The 17623-nt window shown below is 52.4% G+C and overlaps 1 protein-coding gene and 1 non-coding gene across 7 annotated transcripts in view; both read right to left on the bottom strand.

The window, feature by feature from the left end:
• Window positions 1–17623, bottom strand: part of DGKD (diacylglycerol kinase delta) — a 115592-nt gene that overhangs the window by 5071 nt on the left and 92898 nt on the right. For 4 of the 6 annotated variants that reach the window (XM_036319950.1, XM_036319951.1, XM_036319954.1 and 1 more), the window contains 16 exons: window positions 16923–17010; window positions 15710–15804; window positions 15484–15583; window positions 15133–15406; window positions 13593–13742; window positions 12747–12860; window positions 11660–11756; window positions 9533–9643; window positions 8676–8772; window positions 8409–8516; window positions 7292–7405; window positions 6160–6294; window positions 5722–5873; window positions 5279–5390; window positions 5102–5194; window positions 4150–4269 (listed from right to left, as the gene is read on the bottom strand). In XM_036319950.1, coding sequence (XP_036175843.1) covers window positions 4150–4269; window positions 5102–5194; window positions 5279–5390; window positions 5722–5873; window positions 6160–6294; window positions 7292–7405; window positions 8409–8516; window positions 8676–8772; window positions 9533–9643; window positions 11660–11756; window positions 12747–12860; window positions 13593–13742; window positions 15133–15406; window positions 15484–15583; window positions 15710–15804; window positions 16923–17010 — 1960 coding nt within the window. Of the gene's footprint in view, window positions 1–946; window positions 1013–4149; window positions 4270–5101; window positions 5195–5278; window positions 5391–5721; window positions 5874–6159; window positions 6295–7291; window positions 7406–8408; window positions 8517–8675; window positions 8773–9532; window positions 9644–11659; window positions 11757–12746; window positions 12861–13592; window positions 13743–15132; window positions 15407–15483; window positions 15584–15709; window positions 15805–16922; window positions 17011–17623 lie in introns of those variants that run through there. The other 2 variants (XM_036319953.1, XM_036319952.1) reach the window with 2 other exon arrangements.
• On the bottom strand, window positions 1256–1362 carry LOC118662399. Its single transcript, XR_004969754.1, has one exon. It is a non-coding gene; the product is annotated as a U6 spliceosomal RNA (small nuclear RNA).

Below are 17623 nucleotides of genomic sequence, written 5' to 3'. Positions count from 1 at the left end.
TCGGTTGACCTGGTCTAATTAGCATATTACCCTTTTATTAGTATAGACATCAGTACCATTATAGGGAGATTATTAAATAGGTTATTTAGCCAATCTTCTAGTGCTTTCCCAGGCTGATGCCCCCCCTCTACCCTCCATACCTCCCACCCACACCCCCCGCCACTGTGGCCTGCAGGAGTCATCTGTCTGCAGCTACAGAACTGCCTTGCTTTCCCAACTGTGTCATGCACAACTTCCTAAATAAAGCTTTTCCTGCACTTTGCACTCTTCCCTTGGATTTTACTCCTGGAGGCAGACTGTCAAGGAGGGGAGCAAGCGTGACCCTGACCCCCACTGGACAGCCACAGCTCCACAGCGCACTCCAGGGGCCAGGCAGAGCCAACTCTGCCCAGCATCCCTCACTCGACTTTCCTTCCGCCCTGGTAGCCTGTATTCCGTGCACACAGATACCGTGTTTCAAGCTGAGCGTGTGTCACTGGCTGCACTTGCAAATAAAGCCACGTTCCCTATTCCCCAGCTGTGCCCCTTTTTTCCTGCCCTCGCCGGCTTGGAATCCACGCCAGGACCCAGCCCCCTACATCCCCACACTGACCCTCACGGTTAGACTTCGCAGCTTATGATAGGGACATTGGGTCACACTGAAAAAACTGCACAGGGATGTTCACTGGCACTGCACCAAACCCAAGAGTTTGGAAATGACAAGTGCCTCATAGTGGGAATGTGCTGTGGAGCCGCTCGCTCTAACTCCCTGCACGCCCTTCAGAGTCGCCTTCATGGACTTCCTATCATAGGCATTCTAAGTTTTAAGTCCTCTACTATGAAAGAGATCTCACCAAGATATTTTCTCACCGACCACTCAAGAAACTTACAGTTACAAATTCCTTATACTCAGCAAAACTGTCCATCATTGATTCTAACAGCTGCTCTGCTAGACCTTCAGCTCCCAGGCGATCAGCCCAGCTCATGGGTCCCCCACACAGGCTGGCACCCACCTTGCACTTCGCAGCGCTTCCTGCAGGAGCCAAACAAAATCCTGTTCCTGAGTTTATATAATTTTTATTAATGTAAATGAGCATTACATTTATTTCTAACTTTTAATATGGATATGTTCATCCATTCATGACAGGAGACCAGTAGAATGAGGCTGATTATCAACATGTTATAGTACTTTGTCTCCCCAACCTTTTATTTTTTATTAAAAAAAAAAAAATATATATATATATATATATATATATATATATATATATATATATATATATATATGGAAGGCTTCACAAATTTGCATGTCATCCTTGCGCAGGGGTCATGCTAATCTTCTCTGTATGGTTCCAATTTTAGTATATGTGCTGCCAAAGGGAGCACTCCCCAGCCTTTTAAAATACACACATTTCAGATAAATTATTCCACCAAGACTACTTCATAAGCAACTCTAAGAGACAATCCTCTTTTTTAAACACAATCACAGCACCATTATCACGCAAAACCACCACCAACAATCCATGTATAGCTAATGAATTCTTCTTGTGCCCGATCTCCCCAACTGCTTCAAGGTCAGTCTGTCCTCAGTGCGCTGATCTGAACCAGGGCCCTGACCAGGTCCCCAAGCAACCTCAGTCTCTCCCCCTACACCCCCCACCCCGCTTCACCCACCAACAAACCAGCTGTCTGTCCTGTAAGAACTGATGGCTCCCTGCTCCTCCCTGCAGCGCAAGGCTGCTCAGGACATGGACACTTTTGGGCAAGAGGAGGTCACTGGCTAAGCCCACCCCTCCCTTCCCCACCAATGACCTGCCTATGCCAGTATTTCACAGGGGACACAAAATGATCTTTTAATCCCGCTGCACTTTCCAGCTAGAGTTCTTCTAAAAATCAGCTCTTTCATCAATTATTTGATTTAAAAAATGACTTGTACGGATCTACTGATAATACTGAATTTTGGAATCAATGTGCTAATTTTAAAAAGTAAACTGAAAGTTCTGGACATTTGTTTCACAATATTGTGAATACACTTAACACTAAAGTTAGACAGGACAGAGACTGGTACCTTTTATGTTTCTCCCCACAATTTAAAAAAATGAACTGGGACAATGTCTGTCTTTTTCCAGCTTAATGCTGCTGCTTACATTTGGAAGTACACATTCCTTGGCAGTTTGCCTTTGGAAGCTGTATTTACTTAGATTATTTTGCAAGTTGTTCTGTGGCTATTCTTTTTTAAATGTCTTCAGATTTCAATTTGTATAGTTTAAATTTTTCCTGAAAAATCAACAGTTTCATCAAGATTTTAAAATTTATTATCATTTCTTTTACTATAACTTGCTTTATTTTCTTGTGTTTTGTTACATTCCCTTCAACACTGCATTCTGTTCATTTTTTCTTTGATTATATTTGCCAGAGAGTAGTTTGACTTATTTTACTTTCCCAAAAACCCAGCTCATAGATTTGCCTTATTTTTTTTCTTTCAAGTAAATGACTTTCCTATTTTTTTAGTAGAAATGCCATCATCCCCTCCAGGGTTCCTTGGGGCCTCTGCACTTCACCCCCATCTCCTCCCTCGCAAGGGAGACTGACCGGAGCCCGGTGGAGGGAGCACTGAGTGGTCAGGCGGCCAGCAGGGGAGCCACAGGAAGCCCCAGGGCCCAGTGCTGTTCCGAGGACATCTGGCTGCAATTTCTGGCCTCAGGTTCCATCGGATGAAGGCAATGCCCCAGCCCCTCCCTGCGTTGCATGCTGCCCTCCCTGAGTGCAGAGCGTTTCTGGTTTGTAACGAAACCTGCCCTTAGGCTCCACCTACCTGTACTATTTCCCACCGACTCCTGCAAGAACTAACACCTGCACTATCCCTTGAGCCCATGTCCGGGAACCTAGAAACCAGTGGCTCTAGACATGCTTATAGGGTCATCACAGGGACGACCTGTGGTGGTTTGTGTTTGTTTCTGTGGCGGCTGCACAGCACTTGGTGATATTTGTTTTGAAAACATTCTTAGGTTTGAAGCATTGGAGCTATAATCCCTGTGACATGGGCTTTTAGTACCAAGACCAGACAGTCCCAAACAAACAGGGTGGGTCGGTGACCCTGCAGCCATGCACCAGGCTGCGAGCCCGCCATGGCTGCAGCTGCTCCTCTGCCCATGAACTGAAGACAAGCCTAGCCCTCCATTCTCCATCTTCAGAGGACATCTGTGTGGAGGGAGGAGCCCCGACGTGCTCAGGGCCGGACGTAGGAGCACAATCTCCACTCTGAGTTAGCATCTGAGGCTTCCTTGTGCCGAGGACTGGGCTGCTCAATGTTGGTGCCCAGCAGTTACCTTGTGGGATGTGTCACCCAGGGTGAACTTCCTCCTGGCCCACTCTGCTCGCTATCCCTGAGAGGAAGGCAGCCTAGGGTTTGCCTTTATCCAGACGCTGCCCACAAAAACGACCCTTTGGCAAGCACCTGTCTGGGCTCTTCTGCCTGCTCTCCGCGGCAGGAGGCGATTGCATCCCAGGGCGCAATGTGCCTGGGGTCCTGTCTGTCCAACTCTAGAACCTGTGCCAAGTGGGGGGTCTCTAATGCGTGAAGAAGAAAAGTGTGAGTAAGTGTCAAACACACCAACTCTGTCCCTGTCACAAACAAACTTCCAAAAAGCTGCCATTTAACCGACCAATGTTTGTCCACAGGAGGGGAAGCAGTGCGTTGGGCTCAGCCTTCTTTCTGCCCACTCCTGGGTCAGCAAGGAGTTCTGCTTCCAAGGGCAACACATGCCCAGCTACCAACGGTCCTTCTCGATACCACCCCCCAACTCCTTCCTCCCGCCAGCCTCTCTCCACAGCATCTGACTAAAGAAGACTCAAGAAGCCATATCAGGGGCTACAAGACTGACATCATTTTAACCCAGCCGTGGGCAAACTACGGCCCGCTTGAAATGAATAAAACTAAAAAAAAAAAAAAAGACCGTACCCTTTTATGTAATGATGTTTACTTTGAATTTATATTAGTTCACACAAACACTCCATGCATGCTTTTGTTCCGGCCCTCCGGTCCAGTTTAAGAACCCATTGTGGCCCTCGAGTCAAAAAGTTTGCCCACCCCTGTCTTAACCCCAAAGCTGTACAGAGCACACTCAATACCTGCACTGAGGGTGCCCACGCTGAAGGCCTGTGCCCACATACCTCTTCATCACTGGGCTCCATGGGCTGGCACAGCCAGGGGGTGTCCACTAGCTTCCTGAGCTGTCGGTCCATCTCGGCAAGAGCAGCCCCCAGCCGCTCCTTCTGAGGGGGGTCCAACTGCTGCTCCCGCGTGGGGAAGAGAGACGCGCTGGTTATTAGCAGTGGAGCTGGGGCCACGCAGTCCCCAGGGCTGAGCTCACTCAGAGGTCCTCTAAACCTCCCCTTCTGAGGAGGGCTGGGGGAGAGAACTAAGCTCTCCTCCATAAACAGTGCAGGAAACCACGCCTGCCGGACAGTCACACTCAAGGGCTGACGCTTCACCTGCCTCCCTGTGCCGTGGGCCCTCTGTCAAAAGGGACAGACCAGCCCGCCGGCACCAGCTGCAGGAAATGCCGTTCCATTCCAGGACAGCGCGGCACATTGGAGGGAAGAGCAGAGGGTATTAAAACTAGACTTTTGGGGCCATTCTCCGGCTGTGTGACTTTTAGCAAGTTGTTTCGCCTGCACGGCCTTTCAAGTCCTCATTTTTTAAAACAAGAAGGTTGGTCAGGCCATCTCTCGGCCTTTCCCTATTTTAGCTCCTGTGACCCAGTAACCTCCCCACCCTGAGTGCTTCCCCAGAGCCGCCGCTTCAGCCAGGTCTGCAGGGCTGAGTGAGGATGGGCAGTGACCTCGTGTGCCTACCAGGGCCCAGGAGGATGGTTGCCGACCTACAGACGTCTAAGGGAGAATTCTGTCTACGATGACAAAGGCGGTCACGTCTGCAGGAATCTGACATGCTAGGGATGGCGTGGGGAGGTATGGCCAGAAGTGGACGCTCCAACCACACAGTCAGGTCACAGGAGCTCTGAGGCCCCTCCCAGCAATGAGTCTAGATTCTTAAAGCCAGAAAATCTGGACTGAAATGTGCGACAATGGCCACGTCCCACAAGAGCCCGGCTCCTCAGCTCACCAGGGCCATCTTCCCGGACAGCAGCAGCTCTGTCTCGCTGCGCAGGGCCTTCATGTTGTTCACCAGCTCCAGGACAAAGCTGCAGCTCAGCCCCTGAGAACAACCAGGAAAGACACCATGGAGGAGGCCCGAGGGCTACACATGCCCAGAGGAGCAAGACCGGAAAAGGGCAGGTACCTCCGTGGTTCTGGGCTTGCTGTACACACGGTCCATGGACTTGGAGCTGGCGTTGACGGCGTGGGCAAGTTCTTGCTCCATGTCTCGATGGGACTGAGCTATCTCTCGGATGCTAGAGAAAACGAGAAACACCACACATCAGAGCAGATGAAGGGTGGTCTAAAGTGGAAGCTGTAAGTGCACCGTTCCTAGGAATCCAGGACAGGTGTGCAGATCTGTGAGCTGGCTCTGAAAACACGCGTAGATTTTAAACTTCCATCTACGTAAACTGAGTAGCTCTCAAAGAGGATCGGTGGAAATAAATCAAAGCCAAGGGCAAGCAGAAACCCTGCTGGGTTGCGTGAAGGAGGCCAACCAGCACCAAGGGTTTGGGAGGAGGAACTCAACCCATGCATGCCAGTGATGGGCGTGGAGCCCTGGCGCTCCAGTGAGCGGAAACTGACCTGTGGATAAGGGCTCCCGCCGCCTGCCCAAACTGGTCCATCTGGGTGGCCTCTTCCTCGGACAGGATCCCCAGGTGCAGGGAGAAAGACGGCGGGCGAGGCAGTTCGCACTTCTGCTTGTCTTCCCAGGACTTTAGCGTGTTCTCAAATGCCTAGGGCACGAGAACCCAGAGTTACACTTTCTACTGCCCTCTAGGTGAGCATGTCTCTACCAATGACAAGCACACCTGACATGCTAGGCTCCCAGAGAGGGAGAGGCAGACTCTTCTACACTGGGGAAGAGAAACGGTCCTAGGAATTCCTACACCATTGGCTTAATACTGGCGTCTAAAAAAGAATAATTTCCCAGAACTAAACATTAAAAACCCCCGAGGCTTCTTATAGAAGCAGCACAGATGTGCCTGCAGGTGCGCCCTGGCCCCAAAGGCAGCCTCTTACCCTGTCTCGGGTGAGCATCTGGGCCCGGTTCTTGTGGATAATCCGAATGTATCCCGGAGGTTGGACCCAGGCCTCTCCGTCCACCTGCACAGGCACGCCCTCCTCACCCAGGATGGAAATCTTCACCGTGCGACACTGAGCAAACATCACAGCATTACTCGTGCACAGAGCTCACCAAGGAGCCTCACAGCCGCTGGGCACTACAGGAACCTTCCTGCCCTGCACCCTGCATAGGCAGCTGCCCTCCGGAGCAGCAGGCACCACACCCACAGCCAACCCTGCAGTCAGAGCATCCCTGTCCAGGTCGAAGCTCAGGGAGCCTTAGGGTCTGTGCCCTAGCCCCACTGTCCCCTCGCCCAGAACTGCCTCTGTGATCGCAGAGGAAATCTCAGTGATCAGGCACAAACACCAGGCCCAGGGTCGGGGCACATGGCTTCCAAGAGCCACTGGGTCCCTGAGCACATGCGACACTGAACAGAGCCAACAGCCCACAAGTGGGAAAGAATGCACTGCTCCTCTCTGCAACAAAAAATGCAGTCAAAGACCTGAAACAGTGAAATCCCAGCAGCCTCCTTTGGGAACAGGTGGGACAACACAGGCTGCAGCTCAAGTCAGCTGGTGTGTCAGCTCCCACCCAGGTTTCTGGGCATAAAGCACCACCCTCCCCCACCCCACAGATTGACAGACCCTTCCCAACCCATCACCAGAAATAAGCAACGGGGAGGGGCGGGGGGCGGGGCGCAGGCACTACATCCCCTCCCGCACTGGGTCTCAGAGTAGCTAGGCGAGGCCACACTTTCTCCACCGGACATATATGCTCAGCCTCTGTTCCTAAGCACAAGTTGCCACTTCTGAAAGCTGCAGGCATGGTCCAAATCCAGGCCAGGCCTGTCTCATCTCATCCCACCTCAGCAAGAGGGGTAGACAGGGGGCACCCCCAGAAAAAGTCAGGGCAGGGAGCTCAGGCTGGGTGCTAATTGGTCCCAATTTTGAGCACCCACTCTTCTGGGCTCTGCACCAGGACGCATTTATTAGGGAGAGTGCAATGTCAAGACTGTGGTTCTGGGCCAGGTCCTGCTCTCCCAGAGACGGCCTCCCAGGCCCTCCCTGCCTCCAGGACCACAGCCAGTACCTGGGCAATCCGGTGATGCTGCAACTTAATGACCCGAGAGACAGCCATCTGCATACTGCCAAACACAGCGACCACCTCCAGGATCTTATCATCAAAGGACGGAGCTGCGAAGGTCTGAAAGGTGGAGGCAGAGCTGACCTGGGCTCCCACTTCCCTGAACACACGCCACATACTTCTCCCTGTTAGGGCTGTTGCTCTGGTGAAAGCAGACAGGCCCCTACAAGGAGGTGATGCGTCCTAACTGAAGCAGCAGCTACAGTATGAACCTGTTACTAAGATCCTGAAACCAAGCTGCCTAGGATCAAATCCCGGATCTGCCACTTACTAGCCTTGTAACCCTGGCAAGTCACTTCATTACCCTGTTCCTCAGTTTCCTCATCTGTAAAGTAGGATAATACTGGTACATGCCTCAAGGGGTTGTTATGAGGACTATGTGCACAGTCTCAGAAGAGTGACCAGCACATATTAATGTCCAATTAGTGTTAACGATTTTTATTAGCTCTTATGTACAAAGGAAGCCATGCCCCTGGTTAAAACCTACCACTGCCTCCCAGAGTTCTCAGCATAAATTCCGAAGTTCTCCCCTGGCTTATACAACCCCATGTGAATTCTAACTTCTCTGCACCCTCCCCCACCCCCCCGGCACAGTGCCATCAGACAACTTCTGCCCCATGTCACTGTTTAGCCACTAACCCTCTGCCCGGAACAGCCTCCTCTTCTTCCCTCCCCCAACACTCCACCTGACCTGGCTGACCCCAAATCATCCTTCAGGACTCAACATAGATGTCCCCTCCTCCTAGAAGCCTTCCCAGATCGCCACCAGTCAGGGTTGGGCCTGGCTTCTGCGTCACACCTGTGCCTTGAGCACATCTGTTCTAGTCAGCCTCCCTTCTCATGAGCAGGGGACACCACCTGTCTTGCTCTTCACTGTACCCCCACTGCCAGTACAAGAAAGGTGGTGTGCATCCATCCCTCTGCATCACTGACAGAGCACCCCAAGTGCTGATGCTCTATCAGGGCCCCAAGTAGCCTATGCTCCTTGAAGGGGCTGCCTCTCTGGTCACCGCCTCCCTGACCCCAAGCTCAGGCCCATGCTAACCAGAACCCCTGTACGTACATCATCTTCCTTGGTGCCCCCCCAGAAGTTGGTCCCTCCGGCATAACTGGGAATATTGAGGACAGCAATTCCTTGGAGACTGGGAAGCGGGATGGGCCGCCCATCACACTGCGTGGTGGAGAAGCAGGACAAGGAAAGGAGAGATTCGGGCATCAACCAGTCCTTCCTCACAGGCAACCCGCCCCAGGGCCGAGGAGGCTCCGCTGTGGGGGGCTCCCACCGAGGGGTCCACAGTGAGCAGTGCTCACAGGAAGCCCTCCAGCTCACCTCCAGCAGGACCTTTTGCTCCAGGTTCTTATAGGTCCTGTGCAGCAGCTCTTTGGTCCCCAGCACCCCATACCACATCATGTTCTTGGTTCGGCTCCTAGAGAAGGAATGACAGAACGGGCGTAGGTCATGGCTTTCTTTCTAGTTAACTACAGTCATTGCTAAAAAGTGTGGGGGTGGCATCTGATCACAAAAGGGTGCGACTCAGCGACTACCTGTGGCAGTGACCCCTCAGGAAGGACATGTTCCTATTAGTATCTATGAAGGGAAGGCACAGAGGCATGTTTATGGACTGGAAAAGTAGTATTTCTCAAGAAAGTAATCATACCCTGAAAGGTAAAACTTCACAAAAATTTTATAACCATGAGCTTTTCTGACTATAAAATTATGTGTACCACCCGACAATTGGAAAGCACATCTGTAAGTGCTGGTGATCAATGCTGCTGGGGGTTTCTGTCTTTTCTGGGTGTGCGATTTACAGGTGGAATAACCAGCCTGCCATCTCCTGACGCACTGTGCACTTCTTAGCACACTTTGTGCTGCCTGCCCCTGGCTAGGAACCTCACAGACTTAGGAGTCTCCTAAGAGACTCAGTCCTCTTCCCATTGACTGGGGTCCCTCGCTTTCTTATGCTGAATCTGCCCAAACCTGGATAACCCTCGGGGAAGCCTCCTCTGAGCTGGCCTCTTGGACTTTCACCTGCTTCCACCCACCTTTGAAAGCACCTCCATTTGCAGACACAAGGCATTCAGGTAGCACACTGCACATCCTTTTATCTGCTGACTCCAAAAATTACCTTACTGACCAGGAGAAATGAGGAAGACTCGAGGACAGGTGTGCACACAGGTGTCACCCACCTGCACTTCTCCGGGTGCTCATCACGCTTGTTGTTGAAGTCCAGGGATATCTTCGCATCCAGGCCAATGCCAAAATAATTGTTCATGACACATTTCTCTGTGTAATACTCTCTGCAAAAGGGGTTTCAGAGCAATTAAAACAACCCTGTTTAGCAGCTTCCTAACCTCTAGCAGTTCTTCCTGAAGGCAAAACTCTTTTTTTTCTTTTGTAACAGTGTTGAGAAATAATGCATATACCATATAGTTTACTCACTTAAAATGTACAATGAAATTTTGGGGGGCTGTTTTTCATTTTGTTTTCTTAATCCTCACCCAAGGATATTTTTCCATTGATATTTAGAGAGTGGAAGGGAGAGGGGGAAAGAGAGAGAAACATCAATGTAAGAGACACACATCGATTAGTTGCCTCCCACACAAACCCCGACCAGGACCGCAGATAGAGCCTGCAACTGAGGTACATGCCCTTGACCAGAATGGAACCTGAGACCCTTCAGTCCATGGGTCCGACCATCTGAAAACTGAGCCAAACCAGCTAGGACTACAACGCAATTTTGATGCAATCACAGAGTCATGTAACCATCACCACAATCCATTTCAGAATTACCGGATCACCCCAAAAAGAAAGCTCACACCGTTAGCCAGCACTCTCAACCCCTCCCCAGCCCCTGACAACCACTAATCTACTTCTTATATCTATGGATCTGCCTCCTCTGAACATTTCATAGAAATGGGGTCCCCAAACATGGGGCTCTTGCGTCTGGCTCCCTTCACGGAACAGTGTTCCCAGGGCTCAGGGCCTGGAGGAAGCAGGGCTTCGGGGGCCTGGGAAGTGGACAGGCAGGCCACAGAAGGCCATGGCAGCACAGACAGAATGACCAGGTCCTGGGGTGACGGGTGGCGGCCTGGTGCCTCAGCCTGGGTGGAGGAGGAAAGAAGCTTTGGTCTCCCTAGATGAAGGGTAAGTCTCCTCAGTCTGAAGCGGAGAGATCAAAGATAGACCAATGGCTGTGGCGGCCAGACTTGGAACCTCAGAGATCTCAGATTAAGAAAACAAACAAAATATGGAGTTGTGGGGGTAGGGGGGGGCCAGGACACTGCTCACAGGACAGTAGCTCTGGCCTTTTCAAGGAAACAATGTCAGGAAGGGTCCAAACAAGAGCCCAGGCAACCCCGGGAGGGGCCTGGAGTGAGGAGCAGACAGGCCTGTAGGTGGCAGTGGCAGGTCCTAGACGGGATGCCCAAGCACTGGGCAGGCCAGCACATGGCAACAGGTGTCTGAACAGAGGCGGCTCCCTGGCAACTGGCCTGGCAAGACTGCCACTCTGCGTACTTCCAGCTTCACCTTCCCAAAACCCAGAGTCTCTGTAACCGCACATTTCTCATCGGCTCTCCCCAACCACACCAAACACATGGTTGGCAACTTCTAACCAATCACTACCACCTGTCGCTAACTGCCCAGAATTTGCTATCAGCCAGCAGAAAGGAAAACCTAGAAGAATGGGTTTTCAAACACCATCTGTGTCTGCAATGGCGTGTACACACAGGAACAGATGCAACTGAACTGCTGTACACACTGCTCACTGCCTCAGGCCAGGGGCAGAGGACACAGTGTGGGAGCACCAAGCAGCTCTGGAACTCTCCTCCCCACACATCTCAGCCCAGGACAGTGTCTCCCTGGGGATCACCAGGAGCTTCCAGCCCAGGGATCTGTGACTGCAGCTCTAACGGGAGCAGACCCCATAGGAGAAAGCAGCAGAACAGCAGGGGGGGGTGGGGAGGAAGTAGCCAGGAAGAGGCGCCAACACAGGGTCAGCCGAAGTTACCAAACAGTGATAATGAAGAACAAGTGGATAGTTAGTTCCCAACTGGAGTTTCTGAACCTGCCAAAAACTCAGAACATTACATATATTCAGAAGACGCTGCCTCATGACCATAGGAAATGAGCCAGGACAGGCTACATCCCATCGTCCCATCGTCCCATTTCTGGGGTTTCCTTACCAGCTGACACCAGCTGGAAGGGGGTCTCCTAGTCAACTGCTCACAAATTACTCCAGTTAATGCCAAATCACTTTTCTAGGCTCCAGCATTCTTTTACAAACATGCCCCCTTGGTTCATGCCACACTCACAGGTTTTCTGGTTCGGAGTTGAAGGGATCAGCATTAATTAATAAGCGACTGATAACTGAACCGCCAGGCAAGGAACCAGACATCCCCGCGCGAACATCTGTGAGGGAGACAACCCATATTCATGAAACAAAAGCAAACATACTGGTGATAGAAATCAACACCTGTGCGACACGTACAAAAATGGCTTGTGAAGACAGTCCTCATTAAATGTACAAAGCTCCGCCAGAATGAGCTCTTCGTACGACTCATCTTAGAGCCCAGTCATCCAGCTTTGGAAGGCTACAGTCATGAGAAATAAACACCTTCGAGCCACCTGCATCAATTTAAAATCTTTAAATCACACATTAAGGCAGAGATGAAACCTATTTTTGAACATTCTGCCCATCCATGCCTCCAGTAATATCTTTATCACTGGCTACCCAAATGCTCCTCATTTCTGAGGGCTCACTTCCCAAGGGTTTCTGGAATTTTCTTTTTATTTAGTGGAGATTCACTAGAAATTGACAAATCACTTATAGGAGTACATGGTGTGGCTAGGAGGCCTCCAGACTCTACCTGAAGCTGGTTAAGGGAGCCTTGCTGGCAATTTCAACCCCTTGTGGCATTCCTTCCTATGAAGATAAGGTCTGTCACCACTGCCCCGGAGTTGCCTGCACTTCATCCCAGCAAATGAGTGCAAGGGCAGGGAAGAGGACTGGGCCAGCCCTCCCGGCGGCTACCTGCTCCTGCTGCAGTCATGCTAGAAACAGAGGCACGACTCCACAGTCCCACCCACAGCCTGCCACCCTCCTTGTTCACTCAGAACAACTATTTTGCCTGCTTCACATGCCTTCCTGGAGCCCCACCCCCATATCCCCAGCCCCAAGGTGATCTAGGTGCCATCTGCCCTTTGTAATGAATAAGAGCACTGTCATACCGTGACCTAACTCTGAATTCTATCTACTTTCCCAAGGACCTATAGACTCTTCGAGGACAGAGACCCGGTCTCGTTTATTCCCACAGACCCAGTGCCGGGCAAAGCGACAGGCGTGACACCCTCCCACAGACAGGCTCCCCACTGTGCCCACCTGGTGGTGGGAACACTCACTCGGGAAGAGGATCTTCGTGTTCAGTGCTGGCAGGCCATCCCGGCTTCCTGGCTGGGGAGGAAGAGAGGCAGAACTCCCTTTGCTGATCAGCTTCTCACATGGGGACTTGGACACTATAAAAACAGGACACAAAGCCACAAGACTGTTCAAAACAAACCATGACTGACTACTGTGAAAGTTCACTAGGGAAATGCCAGGTGGAGGGGCCGGGGGAAGTGAGGAGCTTCCAAGCCACTGGTCAGCCCATGTGGAGCTGGTGAGATAAAGAAAGAGGCCCAGAGAGAGAGGCAAAGAGGGGACAAGAGGCAAGTGGGTCTGAATGCCTTCAAGGTGAGGCTGGGGCGGGGCACGGAGGGGCTGGACCCTACTCACACTGGGGGCGCATGCCAAGTGTTCTAAGTGGTCACAACCATGGAGTGAACTCCGAGACAGATACCTCTTATTGGCTTGTCTGGATACAAGGGAGGGGCCATAACAGCCAGGGGGCAGGGACATTCTCCACACCTGGAGCCTAAGCTGTTCCAGGACAGATAAGGGGCGCAGGAAGAGGACCCGTGGGGCTGGGCAATGCCTTGACCTAAATGCCAGGCCAGGCTGGCTCTGGCTGGAACAAATTTCCTATGTTCATGGCATGTGGCTGGCTGCAACCAGGAGGTTCTGAGATCTACTGGGTCTGGGGCACAGGGAGCCTCAGCAGCAAGGCTCCCCCCTCCCCAGAACCCCCTCCCACCTGCCCCCAGACAAACGACGCACAGCAGGTAGTACAGGGAAAGGCCATGTGTTAAGCTTTCTGAGTGTCACAGGCCGATGGCAGGACTGAGGGTCACCCAGGCTGGCGGCTATACCTTTGCGGAGACTTCTATGCTTGGCAACCCCGCAGCTCTCACTGTGGCACACGGTGTCCTCTGACTTCAGGTCCTTTTTCTCCTCTGACTCAGAGAGACCTAAGACAATCATCTCCTGTTCTTGGGTCTGGGCATTCTGCTCATCAACAGCTGCATGGAAAGAATGTCCACAGCTCAGCCCAAGGACATTACTGTAGGCAAGGCCAGGCTGATGGAGGTCTGCTGAACAGACTCCCCTCTTCATCTACCAGTTTGATTTTCCTTCAAGTGTCCTCTTGGCTACAGCTTAGACCTGAAGCTCCCACCTCATCCCCACTGTCCCGCTGGGCCTAGCACACTGCAAGTACCATGGGCACCGGGAATCCGTGCCAGCTGGCTGGGAAGAGGGCCCAGAGGCTGAAGATGTGGAAAGAAGGTGAGTGAAAGATTGAGAGCCTAAAGCAGCCCTGGGAGATGTGGTGAGGGCTCCACCTCGTGCATCCACCAGTATGTAGGTAGGAGGTCACGACTTATTCTTCTCACGAAGCAAGAAGCAGGCTGATCTGCTCAGAGTGAAAAGGTGAGGGCTAGGAAAGCATCTGAGGGGTGTGGATGTGTGAAATCGTTTCCGAGGGTAATGACAGACAAGACAGACCCAAGACAAGAAAAAACTTGCCGAGGAGGGATCTGGGGGTCCCGGCAAGGTTGGAGGCAATGAAGTTCACAGGTCAGTGTGGTTTTTCAGCATTCTCATCTAAGCTTAGCAAACCGAGTCTGGAGAAAGGGAGTGACTAGCCAGGCGAATCTTTATCCTATGTGGTCTATCTACCTCTCCCAGGCCCCAGGCTGATGGTGGGCAGTCAGCACGCCAGGCCAATGACCTGCCCAGGCCCTGGGCACCCTCCACCACTGCAGCAGTCCTGACTCAGACACCATGGTGCACATGGTCCCCCCACTTCTCTGACTACCTCCCTGGGCTCCCCCAACCTCCAAACTCTCTCTGTCCACTGACTTGATGGATGGGGCCCACCTCTCCAGGTGTCCTAAGAGCACCTCAGTTCTAAGCACCACGGCTCTCTCAGAACACACTCCCCCAGGGCAGCCCCTCCTCCAACTGGAGGACACACATCCTGCAGGGCTGCACCCGAGGTTGGTTGGGCAGAGTTCCCACAGGTTAGCTCCATTCTAGGGAGTGGGCCCCCTATTCAGGGATCAGTTTCTCCAAGGAGCCCCCTGCGTATGCCCATGAGGCACCTTTTCACCAGCCAGGGGCGCCCTCCAGCTCTGCCTTCCACTTTCTGGATTCCTGGGTGCTCTTTCCACAGTCTTTACATCAGACCAAGTAGGTGAGCAGGGAGAAACGCTGCGGGCATGTGCTCAGGTAGGAGGTGCTGCCTCCTGTCAGGCAGCCTAGGGATAAACCGCTAGGCCGGAAGTGACCTCGGGCTATCAGGCTTTGGCCTGCGTGGTGGATGCCTTTCCAGCACCATGTTCGGAGGAAACTGGGAGTGCCCAGCACTTGCCTGAAGAAAGCTCCCTTTGTCATTAAGAGACCAGCTACCTTTTTCTGTGTGTTCTATGATCTGACGAATCGCCTTCTTCAGGCTGTTGGCTCTCAGCATGAGCTGTTCCCGAGGCCTGAATATCTGCGGCCGGGCTGGGCACGCTGACCCCATCGAGCGGTCCACAGCTGAGCCACAGCTGCTGCCCATTCCGTCTCCATCTTCTGCCTCCTCAGCAATGGTGGGCGGTGGGGTGGGCAAAGAGGATGAGGCCTGGGACTCGTCGTCCAAGGTCTTGAGGAGAGAATCCAGCTTCTCTTTCAGGACAGAGCACTGGACGGGAACAAATGGAGTGGAATGGAGTGCCTCTCATCCTGACACCCTCCCAGTCAGGGGCTCAGGGAACAGACCTTCTTGGCCATGACCTCAGACTCCTCCGAGCTCTCGGTCGTCTTCTCGTAGGCCTTTCCCACTCGAGCCACAAAGTCCTTCACCGTCTCGCAAAGCACTCTGGGAGAAAGCGCAGAGAAAGCGCAGAAAATCGCTTCTAGACACAGTCCTGGCTGCGGACTGGCCCCGTATGGGCACCCCTGCCCCCCCCACTCCCCCCACCCCCCTGAGGCAGCTGGCACTCACTTCGCTGATGAGATCACCACCGAGTGCTGGTCGGAAGTCAGGATTTTGGAAAGATGGGCCGCGACCGAATCTTCATAGAAGAGAATTTGCTGCACCTACAATTACCCCAAAACAGGGTGGGATCATTGTAGGAAGTTCACCCAGTGAACTCCTCACCCACTGTGCCCACTAGTCGGGCCTCAGCTCACTTCCTTCAACAATCTGAGACCTGCCAGTGTTATCTGAAAGACGTCAAAGGCTTCATCCAGATGTGGACAGAAGGGCCTTAACAAAAAAGAGCATATTGATAAAGACTTACAAGTATCTCATGCTTCTTTGTCCTTTAGCCTGAGATTCACCACCAGCAGCCTGTGCTAGGAACTAGGATCTTCTATCCTGTTCCCATAGGCAACACTCCTTAACTCAGGTTCCATTCACAGCAGACAACACATCTGTCTACCTGGTTGGGAATGTGGCCTGGCCCACTTCCTTCTCTCAATGTAAGTTCCCCCTTCCTCACTCATCTTTGCCTGCTGAAATGGGAGATCTGATGCTGTGTAATCCCTAGTCCCTAGCCCAGGGCCAACTCTAGTCCCTAGCCCAGGGCCAACAAACTTTACTATCAGCTAGACCGTACACATAGTCTTCCTCTCTTGAAAGGTACAGACCATTCTCTGCTCACAGGCCATGTCAAAGCAGGCCCAGGAAGATGTGGCCTGGGGGCCAGTTTGCCGACCGCTGATCTAGCCCACTGTCGACCCTGCTGGCGAGCAGACGGCCCCTGGCAGAGTTCTCTCTCCTGCTCAGCCAGCAGCAGCTTGCCCAGTGGGGATGAGCACAGCTGTGTGCCAGGACTGCACTACTGCAGGATATAAAATAAGGAAGGCAAAGTTTAGGCCCTTATGAACTATTAAGACATAATAGCCCTAAAACAAAAAGAAGAGTGAATGGTTGAACTGGCACAGCTAGCTGCAAAGGGAGGCAACGAAGAGGATGGTGGGGCAGCAGCAGGTGCAGGGAGGGTGGGAAGTCCTAGGGAAGTGTCACCACGAAGGCCCCAAATCCTGATGACAACTGGGAAGCCTCCAGATGACCCAAAGCCTGGGGAGGTCAGAGTCCATGTGGCTCCACCTCAACCTTGAGCTGACCCTGAACTCCTGGTCTAACCTAGGGCTGGGCATGAGAGCACTGGGGTGCCGGGGAGGGGAGGGGACGGGAGGTAACTGGAAAATACCTCGGAACCCTCGCTGAAGTCCTCGGTGACGACGGTAGAAGAGGAGGCCTGCCGGGGCAGTTTAGTCTCGTAGGCCATGACACTCCACCTGCACACAAAGGCAGCTCCCAGGAGGTTGCTCCGCCTCCCAGGCAGGCCCTACAACTCCCTCCTTGTGTCCTGGAGACCTGACCTTACAACAATTCTAACTTCATCTGTAAGTCCTTTATCTTGGCTTGTGTCCCTAACTTGGCTCCTCCCATAGCTAAGAAAAAATGCTACACCACTTAGTCACTATGGCTCCAGTGATGGAAGAGAAAGCCAGCAGCCAGCTCTTCATCAAATGCACAACATGGGAGGGGCAGCTGAGTGGACGCGTGATCAAACCTGCTCATGGCAACCACAGGATCGTGAAGAGCATGAGCATTTTCAATGACATCAATCCACCACAGGCTCTGGTTAGCAGGATTTCAGACATGAGTCAGAACTCAAAGCAGTTCACCCAAGAAGGATGCCAAAGGGTTATTAAACACACAGAGACTATGTATCCAATACTTAGGTTCCTTCTGGGAACAGAACATGAGAAAATGGGGTTGCTCAATTATGGATAATGAGCACTCTACTGATAGGCACCAGATGACGGCTGCAATGGCTCAAGGGGACAGAGCCACCTTCTTTAACAGCCCAGTGGATCAGGCTTGGCCTCAAGAGAAGCCTCAGCA

This window comes from Myotis myotis, unplaced genomic scaffold (genome assembly GCF_014108235.1).
Source record: "Myotis myotis isolate mMyoMyo1 unplaced genomic scaffold, mMyoMyo1.p scaffold_m19_p_8, whole genome shotgun sequence".
In the NCBI taxonomy this organism is placed as follows: domain Eukaryota; kingdom Metazoa; phylum Chordata; class Mammalia; order Chiroptera; family Vespertilionidae; genus Myotis; species Myotis myotis.
The sequence above is the reverse complement of the archived record's forward strand: the minus strand, read 5'-3'. Positions and strand labels throughout refer to the sequence as shown.